General features: G+C 34.5%; 2 protein-coding genes across 2 annotated transcripts; both read right to left on the bottom strand.

Moving 5' to 3' along the window:
• Nucleotides 1–4,619: 4,619 nt before the first annotated feature.
• Nucleotides 4,620–5,874, bottom strand: LOC134848186 (tRNA (cytosine(38)-C(5))-methyltransferase-like). Its single transcript, XM_063865557.1, has 2 exons — nucleotides 5,359–5,874; nucleotides 4,620–5,287 (listed from the first exon to the last, which is right to left on the bottom strand). The coding sequence occupies exons 1-2, from the start codon at nucleotides 5,859–5,861 to the stop codon at nucleotides 4,789–4,791; spliced, it is 1,002 nt and encodes a 333-aa protein (XP_063721627.1). The 5' UTR covers nucleotides 5,862–5,874; the 3' UTR covers nucleotides 4,620–4,788.
• A 124-nt stretch (nucleotides 5,875–5,998) lies between these two features.
• On the bottom strand, nucleotides 5,999–10,442 carry LOC134848582 (alpha-(1,6)-fucosyltransferase-like). The gene is made up of 3 exons (XM_063866097.1): nucleotides 10,435–10,442; nucleotides 9,229–9,591; nucleotides 5,999–7,258 (listed from the first exon to the last, which is right to left on the bottom strand). The coding sequence occupies exons 1-3, from the start codon at nucleotides 10,440–10,442 to the stop codon at nucleotides 6,238–6,240; spliced, it is 1,392 nt and encodes a 463-aa protein (XP_063722167.1). The 3' UTR covers nucleotides 5,999–6,237.
• Nucleotides 10,443–12,178: the final 1,736 nt, after the last annotated feature.

Here is a 12,178-nt window from a genome sequence, read left to right as displayed (position 1 = left end):
CGATGCGAGTATCATCACGACAACGTTTCAGTAGTTAAGATTTACGAAGTTTAGATCATGCAGAAAATTGAAACCTTCAGGCTGTTTGATACGAGATAAGATATTTGATATTAAAAAACAACCATAATATCTAATAAAACAGTTTATGATGCCATGAATAACTTATGCTAGCTAACATTTTCACGCTTATGAGCTGTCTTCACGCTCATCTAGCGAGGCGGTATTGACAACAACTCAGAGGACTACCTTTTAAGGGTGCCGCAATCAGCATGTTTTCGCAATAGGACAGAAATATGTATGTGCAAAACAAAGCTTTTCCAGATCAAAAAATCCAAATAACGTTGACGTTTTACGCGTATAAATCAGAGTCTTAGTATTAGAAAAACTTTGGGAAAAAAGAGTGTGGTAGTATCATTGCAGAGGCCATGAGCGTAGTGGTAAGTTAAAGCGTGCGAGGACGAGATCCCATTTGGCCTCTAGCATCAAGTCCTGCACAGCCTGGCCAATTGCACCAGCAACAGTGGTACCACATCAAAGTTCTAGACGCAAAAAAAAATTGGACTGGAGTCGGAAGAAAGAGCTTCGCATAAAACAACTCAGTCTGGAATGTGTGAAAGAATATAAATTGACTAGCTGAGACAGGCCTGTTAATGCCTGCTGATAGTTCCTTTGTGCAGGAACTAAAATATTATTGGCGTCTCACAGTCGTTACGAGGCTAAACTGTGCACTGGAGAGACGCACAATTTTGTGTCTGTATGTTCCCGGATTCTAGAGACAAATTTTTAATTAGGTTCCAAAATTTTAGTTAACTTCGCCCACAAAAATTCAAGATACTCGATCAATCTAGTCTACGAAAAGAAAAATTGTCAAGCATTTTCGGCAGCAAAAACTAATTATGCCGATTAAAGTTTCTTTTTTTAAATATTTTTAAAACATCTTTTACAAAAAAACCAGAGACGTTTTTTTCTTCATTTTTTGTAAATCTTTAGTCGTTTTTTAGCTGGAAAAAGAGGCGATAGCGGGTAGCTGAGGATAAAGAAATTACTAACAAATTGAATAGTTTAATTTATCCCTTTATCCTCAAAACACAGCAAAGAGTAAATTTCAATCAAAGAATCAATTTATCAATTATTAGCTCTCAAACGCATAAAATTCTAATTGTTTTTCTCGACACTGGTAGAAAATTTTCTGATATTTTTAAGATTCAGATCAAAAGTCAAAGTTCTTTATTGAGCTATGTTACTCCAACTTAGCAGACGTCTCTTAGTGTTACGTCTCTTAGTATTTTTGTGAATTTTTTTGGTTCAATGCATAAATGCATCGTATCGAAATCCTATCAAAAGCTTATTTTTTTTAAAAATGAAACTATCTGAATAACTAATTCTAACTAGCATTTTTAAAGCAGTGAATCTTTCATTTTTGACGTTTTTCAAAAGAATGCCAATCGTACAATTTACACTAAACGAGGAAAATATATTTTAGTTGTCTTTTTAGTCGCAAGTCACTTCTATGCTAAATACAGGCGCAAAGCTTAGCTTCACTCCGTTTATGCTACGTTACAAAGAAAACACGTGAAGCTAGCCGACAGAAAAAGAAAAATCTAAAATATTCGAAATTAAATTAAAAAAAAAAAAGGTTTAACTGATCCGACAATAATTCTGTGTCGTAGAAAACTATTGTCAAAAAAGCGCAAATCGAAATTATGCAGGCACCCCAAAGCACGCGTACGCAAGCAAATCAATTGTTCAACAAAGCAAATAAAGCGATGTAACAAACCGAAAAAAAAAACTATTGAAGAGAAAAAAATACTATAAAACTGGTTTTGGTGAATGCAAAACCAACATAAAATTAGATTTCGAAAAGAAAAATTAATGAAAATGCAGACATGCTCATTAATGTCTAAGAGTAAAGCCTCCGACAGAGTTAACCATTGAAAAGATGATTCGGTGTTTCTATTTGACAAGTTGTTTACAAAAAAAATCTGCTTCTGATTTGACAACGCTAGCTAATCGCAAGCGTAGACAAAACAATTTCGGAAAAAATCACAGTCGCAGAAACCTTTGTAAAAACGTAGACCAAATACTTTTTTCACAAGAAACAAAAATCATACTGAGTCTTTTATGCGACGCAAAAATTGTTTTTTTTTTACTTTTCTACGGTAGGACAAACTGCAACCTGTCGAAAACAGGCCGACTCTCAAACAAGGAGATTTTTTAAGCTTTTAGTTTTTTGACGGAAAAAAATGTGCTTTAACTCACATGGCGAACCTCCAAACACCGTAGTTTCAGGGTGCAATTATTGCCACTTAACCAATACGTTTCTTATTCGAAAGACTCCTAAGCTATTGTTTTAGGACAACTGAAAAAATATAGCGTTACTAGCACATAACTTGCACCTACGGTGCTTTAAAAAGAATATTGAACATAAAACTTGCTTTTTGATAATATAAAACAAAACGAAATTTATTGCAATGTTAAAGTAGACTCAATACTGGTTTTCAGACGTTCGTATTTCTAACACAGGATAAACACCCTAAAAAAGCAGGCAACTCAACTGAACTGCTCATATTGTAAATCAAAAGTTCCAAAAACAATTATTTTGTTCTGTATACCCTATAACTTATCTATCACATCCATCAATCGATTAATGTCAGCGTAATTAATCAAGAAACAGCAACCAAAAAACTCTACTCAATTTGAAAAATTAAAAAACATATCTGTAAAACTAGCATGATTTGATCGGTCACATCAGCAACCCTGTGAGTACCCTGACATCACCCCCAAAAATAGTGTCAAGAATTTCCACAATTTTTGAACAACAAACTTTACGAAAACTTTTGAAACAATCTTGAAAATGCCATATATCTGAATAAAGTCATGTTTGGGTACCAAATATGAAAAACTGGGAACACCTGCATTACCCCACCCGTGGGCCGAAAGTTTCAACTTTTTACAAATCTAATAAAAAAACTTTGAACCCAATTTTTTTTAAATCATAGGAACTACTAGGATTTCAGTAATGATCTTTAACAGCCTCATCTGCGTGCGACCCCCGGAGTAATTTGAAGTCAGATTAAACAGATTCGAGAGTTTCATATATTGATAAACATTGTTTAATATTCAAGCGTTTTGAAAAGTTATGTCAAATCAGAAAAAACGTATTCCTCAAAAAAAAGGATTTGATCAGTCATATTTGTGAGGTGAAGTTTGCAACACGTGAGAAGAATCCATCAGCACCCAACCATAGGGCTGTTCTTTTCAATTTCATTGAAAAAAAAATGAAACAAAAATCTGCTCATAACTTTGCGCTGCGAAAAAAATGGAGATTTTATAGCCTTCGCTCTGCAACAGATGTAGGATGAACACCGTAAATGATCTTGGAATTTGGCATTCAATTGCTCGTATGGACAAAAAGACGTAACTGAAAATTTGTAAAGAAAATTTAAAACGTTGACTTCAGTACATAGGGACATGTGTCTAAGCAATCACCAGTTAAATCAGGCATCGATTTTTATTTTATGAACAAAAAGCTAGTCCAAAATTTCATTCAAGGAATAAATGCTGGCCATGAATTTCTATAATTAAAAAAGCTTGTCATGCTGTTTCTATAAATTTTTCTACTATAAAAATTATTGCCAGAAATCTTGACGAGAATCGCTTTTTTTGCTTTTCACAACATACTAATGGTTAACAAATTTAAAAAAATGCAAACAAGGACAAAAAAATTCCTGATACAAAACTACCTGCACTATTAGAAAACGTACAAAGAGCTTTTATAATGCTAAAAAGGAACCGAACCTTTTCAGTTTGGACAAAAAAACAGGTTCCGACTGAGATTGACCTGCTGGGATTTGTCCTCAAGCGTGAGTGTTACCACAGCACTAAAAGCATAGAACACTCCTTGAGTTTATAAAGAAAAACGACTTTTAAAAAATTTCAAAGAAGAGCATAAAGAAATTTTTTTAAAAAGGCTTAAAAATATATGCAAAACTTCTTGGAACTCAATTACTTGGCAAAAACCGGATACACTGAAACTTTTTTGAATTTAAGGAAAGAATTCCCAACTTTTAGGCAAATTTGGTGTTGCGGTAACTAAGCCGACAAAAAAGCAGACAAACAAAAGTCCAACAAAGATTTTTTCACGCACAGAAAAGTTTTTGCTTAAAAAAACAGATCCTGACCGGATTCGAACCATTGGCATTGGTTTTAGTAGTCAGGTGCGTTACCTCTTCGCCACATGCGCGACCTTCCATCAGACTTTTGATTTCATATGAGCCAAGGTAAAATGATTCAAGTGATTCTCTTTAACAAGTTGTTAACCCAAAAGCCTACATTCCTCCTGTTTGATAACGCTTGCTTATGACAAGCGTAAGAAACGTATTACAATCTGCTGGTTTATGAGTTCAATTAAAAGTAAAGAAAACTTTTTAAAATGTTTTTCCAAAAATAACATCAAAAAACTCTCCGATTCTTGCACAGCGTTTTATCGAGATTGATTTCAGTGTATACATTTTCTAGAAACTTGAAAACTGACAGTAAAGTACTTCGCAATTGGTGTTACTTTATAATGATCAATGCTCAGTACCGACTTAAACTTCTGTGGCTCCCGTAGTTAAGTTGAAAACAAACATTAAGCAATTTATTGTTTAGACTCTAACATAGAACCAAGCGCAAAAGTGAATCAGTTTGATTTAAGTTTCAGGTTTTATTCTTTTTCGATCAACTATTCTCTGACCACTTCTAATGAGCAAATAACAATCTTTTCAACAAAACCGAGTTGCCTCAAAGTCAGCTTCCGAATAGGTGAAGAAGGAGCTCTTTCACAACCAGCACGTTAAGACCATTTCCCAATAACTTATACCTCTGCTTCATCGTAATTGAATCTGGAAACTCGAACCAGCTCGGATAACAATGCAATTGCAGAACTTCGCTTTCTGTAAAACGTCTCAACTTCGCATTACAGCTTGTCACATATTTTTTCAGCTCTGTTGATGTTAAACTTGTTTGTGAAATTTCCGAATTCGACTCCAAAACCAAACTTCCCGTTCCTTCATAATATCTTCCGTAGCTTTTTGTGAAACACATGCAATGCGTTGAGTCTTTAGCGACAACGTCCATCACTGGTAAATACTTGAGAGCAGTTTCATTCTTCAAATAATACTCTTCAGGAACACTTTCTGTTGGCAAGAGATAAGAGCCCAGAGAACAATCATTTAAAGTTTGAAACTTCATTTTTGAGCTGAGCGGTTGGATGCGTTTTGAACTTTTTGACGCCAAAACGTAACACCTGAACGAAAACTCACGTTCATCATCAGTTGATTTTTAGAATAAAAATTTGAGCTTCAAATTTCTGCATACCTCAATCGAGCGTTGGGGATTCCAAAATCGATTGGACTCAGGAACTCGACGCGATGTTGGTAACCGCAAAAGTCCAGACACTTCACATAATTTTCAAATGCCTCACTTTCGTCAAACCCTTTCACATTTTCTAGCAAAATCCAATTTGGTTTCAAAATTCCTCGTTCTAAGTAACTGATCACTGACTGTAATCCATTGCATCTTTGATCATCAACATCTTTCTTGTGACCCTGTCTTGTAAAAGGCTGACAAGGCGGACTCATGACAACCAAATCGGTATTCAAATCTCTCAAAAACTTTTCCGACACAGTTTCAATTGCTTTTGTTATTAAAGGCGTATTCTGGAAGTTATGTTTGTAAACTGTGTTAGCTGCTTCATTTATATCAACTGCTGCTTTTACATTAAAGCTGTATTTTACGCTGTCTTTAGATAATTCATTCAAGGCACAATGGTATCCACCAACACCCGAGAAAAGCTCCAAAACATTGATTACTTCTGCCATTACTCATACAAGAACACCTGAAAAACATGAGGCGAAAATAAATATGCGCAATTCCTTTAAAAGATTGGTAGTCCATTTCTTTTTTCATTTTTAATTATAAAATACTGAACAACTTATAGTCTACTAATTGATATTTATACAACTTTAAAAATAACATGATATACACACGAAGGTTTAAATGTTCTATCTACAAATGAATTTAAAAACAGCGGAACTGTGCTATAAATTACTAAGTTATCTAATATCGCCAAAAGTTAAACGGATGGCTATCAAAATCTCAATTGGACCAACAACAAGAACGTGACTTAGGCGTAAAAGAAAAGATTGTCTTAAACAAACTGAGATCTTAAAACCCATTCGATTAACGTTCAACTTACTATCTGAGTATATCTTTATAAGTTTCGAATCTTTCTTCCACTTTATAAGCAGGAAACAACCCTTCTCGCTTCGTGCGCAGGTTAGTTCCGACCATGAAGCCATTCCTCAAGTCACCGGATACTTTCACCTTGTCGTCTATTCTCAGAGACATTTCGTTCACGCCTTTTGAGGTATGGTTTGCAATGGCCTCCCAAAAATGTTCATTTTGGCCCCCAAAATAGTACAAATCATCAAGAGATTCAACTCTCCAAGACATATCCATAGTCTCTCTACTTTGCATCAACTCGTACGCCAGCCGACAAAATTGGGATGAAAACGTGCACACTATATATTGCGATTTAGACAGTATAAAAATATCGACAATAGCTTTGAAAATAGAAGTTTTAGCTTTTCGTTTCATAACTGCAGCTGAATCTATGCTTTCTTCGTCCGCAACAATATCAAAAAATTTGAAGTCTGTTCGGAATTCTTGAACTGTGTCAAACGTATCCGTAGCAACAAAAACGGTCTTCGAAATATTTCGGAACCCTTTACTACTTTTCAACATTTTATGGGCCTCGAAAAGTGCTTGGTTATATTCATACACATGATGCAACTTCGCCTCTGTGCCTACTTTGTCAGTTCTCCTTATATGACACGCCATGTACATTTTATTTTTAAATTTGTGCTTTTCTTCAGTCAACTTTATCCGTTTTTGTAAACGTCTATTCGGCCGCATTATGAAGGATACTAACTGTCCGATCCACCATACAGATGGTTTTGCGTGACAACATTTGATATTGTCGTGAACACTTTCAGGTATTGCTAAGGGTAAATAACTCGGCCTCGGGTTCAAAACTTCTACCAGTGGCAAGTCTATGACAGATATGTCTTTGGTTGCCAGAGACCATTGTAAAGGCGCATGTTTGTAGTCTTTAGTAGAGCAGCTAGAGAACGGAAGGAAAAAGTCACCCCAGTTTATCAAGGTTTCCGATTGCTGTTGATTGTTTTCAAAGACAAGAGTCCGATTGAGAGCGAAACTAAAACATAAGCGAATCATTCAATATATACAAACTAGCGCATGACTCGCACCTCTGGTGCTTTAAATAGACTGTTGACCGTGAATGGAGCTTCCAATATACAAAAAACAACGATATTTATTGCAATCATTAAATTAAACTAGACCCATTCATTTTTCATTTATAAAAATTGAACAATTTTATAAAATCAACTTTCTGGTTATTTTTTACGTAAATGGTCATATCCCTATAACTATGAGTTTAATAGCCATAAGAAAAAATAACTCAAAAAAGGTCGACAGCAAACAGCGGCTTTTTTCATACTTTTGAAAAAGTTGAAAACTTCAAACCCAACAGACAGCTGGAATAGAGTAAATGAACATAAGTAAGCAGAAAAAAATACTGACATTTTTGCAATAATCTCAACTTTTGAAATTCAAGACATAAAAATGCCCTTTAAGCTCTTTGAATTTCTAGAACAATTTATGATTGGAATTTTTTTTTGATAAAATTGACCCAACTGGATGAATAGGTAAATTTTTCAATTCGCTGAAAATCTGAAAATAAAAATCCACTTTCGAAACAAAGTCGATCACGTTTTCGTGACCTTTACACTTTCCCAGTTTGATAGCAGAGTTTGTCTTCCTTTTAACAAAAGAAATGAAGTGAACTTCAAAATGAATCAAAAGTCAAACCGCGAAAAAAATGAATTTAAGCCTGGACAAATTTTGCAACTTTTCCTAAAAAAATCATCGCGAGCTAGATAAAAGTCTGAACTACAGTCCTAATCAGAAAAAAAATTGTTTAATTCACTGAAATATTTGTAAAATCTGATAAATAAAATTGTCATATCTCGGAAAACAAACACAAAAATTTCAAATAGAAGCTAAACTTACAACTCCTAGGAATGCCATGTCTTGAAAACCGAGATAATTTGAGCAGTTAAATTTGAAGGCCAGATTTAGAAACCCTGAGTGTACCCAGACAGCACACAATGAAAAAGTTGAGACTTTGAAGTTTTGTTAATTTTCTTCAAATCAAAGTTTTTTGATGAAGAAAAAATCATAAGAAATGGCACATCTCGAAAATCAGAAGGACTTGAGCGGAAAAATATGGAGGCCGGATTCGCAACTCCTGAGTGTTTCACGACAACACCCAACGATTCTCTCAGTCTTTTGAATCAACGTTTTTTTTTTCAAATCAACGTTAATTGAAAAAATCCTAAAATTCCATATTCGATATCCAAAATATTTTGAGCAGTAAAATTTAGAAGCAGGTTTTGCAACCTTTGAGTTATAGGGAAAAACGCAAAAATCATACAAAAAACAAAAAACCATCTCTCGGAAAGCAAAAGGATTTCAGCGGTAATATTATATCTGGATGCCAAATTTACAACCACTACCGTGACAACATCTATCCTTAATTCGATTTTTTTTTCAAATAAAACCTGAAACGAAAAGCTTCAAAAAGTTTGCTTTCCGAAGAAAGGAAAACACTACTTAAAGCATTCATGCTTCAACAGAAGTACGGTTTAGAATTGTAGATGACATTCGAAATTTAAAATGTTAAAGTCAATAAAACATTGAACGTTGCAATATGTTGGCAATTTTTGAACATGTCAACATTGGGACTTCTTAAACATGTGTCAAGTGAAACGCCAATGTATATATAGATAGATGAAGACAGATGCATAGATAGGGAAACACTTTCGGAAAACCTTTGATCCAATCGATTTTCAACATGGTCTTAATACCCATATTAAAACTGATTTTCGTCTGCTGCATTTCAATCTGGCTGCCTTTTAATTTTTCTCAGAACCCAAATAGCTGAATTCAAGACGGAGATGAATTTATAACTGCTTTTATCCACTCATTTTCAAGCACAAACTTAATTACATATAAGACCCTTTAAAAAGTTTTTTTGACAGCTTTGAGGTCACTCTTTACTAAAACCATATGATGTCCTGATAGAATTTTCCAATTCAAACCAACCTGACTGATAGACAGTATACAAGGTGGTGAATCTGGCAACCGATTCCACAATTTTTGAACACATTGCAATTGATTTTGGCGGCATTCCGGCAATTAACTGGATACTGCAGATAATATAATCGTCGCTGGATCGAAACGGAAGACTCTAACAACTCATGGGAATGCGATGGACGATTTAATTGCGGGTACTTCCCAGATTCAACCGCCACGAAATCAAACACAGAATTTAGGAGCTTCAGGGCAATCCCATTTTTATCTTTTGCATCACTTGAAAGAAGCAGTTCATCTGTTCTCTGTTTAACTAAGTAAGAAAATCGCTTCAAATTTTCCAAATTATTGCCAAGGATGAGGTGAAGTTGAAATCTTTAGTCTTTGAGCATAAATTCGTCTCAAGTGTTAGTAATAAGTCAGCTTCGTAATTCTCAGGTTTCTCCAGGCTAATTTTGTGCACGTAGATAATTATCGAAATTGCCCAAAATGCTAAAAAGGCACCAAACAGGTATCTCAAACGCAGGCGCATAAGCACCTTTAAGTAAGATACAATAGGTCAAAACATTTCGTCTGAAAACAAAAAAAAACACTGTTTTCATTTTCATTGCAACAGTAGTCGTATAAAAATAGAAAGATTGTTTAAGATCTGAACTGCGTAGCAAACGGATATTTCGTGTATCTTTAGGAATAGATAAAGCTGAAAAAAGTGCTATTTGCCGGAATCAAACCCCAGACAGCATGATTGTGAGTCGCACGCCCAGGCATCAGCACCATTCGAAAGACTCCTAAGCTATTGTTTTAGGACAACTGAAAAAATATAGCGTTACTAGCACATAACTTGCACCTACGGTGCTTTAAAAAGAATATTGAACATAAAACTTGCTTTTTGATAATATAAAACAAAACGAAATTTATTGCAATGTTAAAGTAGACTCAATACTGGTTTTCAGACGTTCGTATTTCTAACACAGGATAAACACCCTAAAAAAGCAGGCAACTCAACTGAACTGCTCATATTGTAAATCAAAAGTTCCAAAAACAATTATTTTGTTCTGTATACCCTATAACTTATCTATCACATCCATCAATCGATTAATGTCAGCGTAATTAATCAAGAAACAGCAACCAAAAAACTCTACTCAATTTGAAAAATTAAAAAACATATCTGTAAAACTAGCATGATTTGATCGGTCACATCAGCAACCCTGTGAGTACCCTGACATCACCCCCAAAAATAGTGTCAAGAATTTCCACAATTTTTGAACAACAAACTTTACGAAAACTTTTGAAACAATCTTGAAAATGCCATATATCTGAATAAAGTCATGTTTGGGTACCAAATATGAAAAACTGGGAACACCTGCATTACCCCACCCGTGGGCCGAAAGTTTCAACTTTTTACAAATCTAATAAAAAAACTTTGAACCCAATTTTTTTTAAATCATAGGAACTACTAGGATTTCAGTAATGATCTTTAACAGCCTCATCTGCGTGCGACCCCCGGAGTAATTTGAAGTCAGATTAAACAGATTCGAGAGTTTCATATATTGATAAACATTGTTTAATATTCAAGCGTTTTGAAAAGTTATGTCAAATCAGAAAAAACGTATTCCTCAAAAAAAAGGATTTGATCAGTCATATTTGTGAGGTGAAGTTTGCAACACGTGAGAAGAATCCATCAGCACCCAACCATAGGGCTGTTCTTTTCAATTTCATTGAAAAAAAAATGAAACGAAAATCTGCTCATAACTTTGCGCTGCGAAAAAAAATGGAGATTTTATAGCCTTCGCTCTGCAACAGATGTAGGATGAACACCGTAAATGATCTTGGAATTTGGCATTCAATTGCTCGTATGGACAAAAAGACGTAACTGAAAATTTGTAAAGAAAATTTAAAACGTTGACTTCAGTACATAGGGACATGTGTCTAAGCAATCACCAGTTAAATCAGGCATCGATTTTTATTTTATGAACAAAAAGCTAGTCCAAAATTTCATTCAAGGAATAAATGCTGGCCATGAATTTCTATAATTAAAAATGCTTGTCATGCTGTTTCTATAAATTTTTCTACTATAAAAATTATTGCCAGAAATCTTGACGAGAATCGCTTTTTTTGCTTTTCACAACATACTAATGGTTAACAAATTTAAAAAAATGCAAACAAGGACAAAAAAATTCCTGATACAAAACTACCTGCACTATTAGAAAACGTACAAAGAGCTTTTATAATGCTAAAAAGGAACCGAACCTTTTCAGTTTGGACAAAAAAACAGGTTCCGACTGAGATTGACCTGCTGGGATTTGTCCTCAAGCGTGAGTGTTACCACAGCACTAAAAGCATAGAACACTCCTTGAGTTTATAAAGAAAAACGACTTTTAAAAAATTTCAAAGAAGAGCATAAAGAAATTTTTTTAAAAAAGCTTAAAAATATATGCAAAACTTCTTGGAACTCAATTACTTGGCAAAAACCGGATACACTGAAACTTTTTTGAATTTAAGGAAAGAATTCCCAACTTTTAGGCAAATTTGGTGTTGCGGTAACTAAGCCGACAAAAAAGCAGACAAACAAAAGTCCAACAAAGATTTTTTCACGCACAGAAAAGTTTTTGCTTAAAAAAACAGATCCTGACCGGATTCGAACCATTGGCATTGGTTTTAGTAGTCAGGTGCGTTACCTCTTCGCCACATGCGCGACCTTCCATCAGACTTTTGATTTCATATGAGCCAAGGTAAAATGATTCAAGTGATTCTCTTTAACAAGTTGTTAACCCAAAAGCCTACATTCCTCCTGTTTGATAACGCTTGCTTATGACAAGCGTAAGAAACGTATTACAATCTGCTGGTTTATGAGTTCAATTAAAAGTAAAGAAAACTTTTTAAAATGTTTTTCCAAAAATAACATCAAAAAACTCTCCGATTCTTGCACAGCGTTTTATCGAGATTGATTTCAGTGTATACA

Source organism: Symsagittifera roscoffensis, chromosome 6 (assembly GCF_963678635.1).
Source record: "Symsagittifera roscoffensis chromosome 6, txSymRosc1.1, whole genome shotgun sequence".
NCBI lineage: Eukaryota > Metazoa > Xenacoelomorpha > Acoela > Convolutidae > Symsagittifera > Symsagittifera roscoffensis.
The sequence above is the reverse complement of the archived record's forward strand: the minus strand, read 5'-3'. Positions and strand labels throughout refer to the sequence as shown.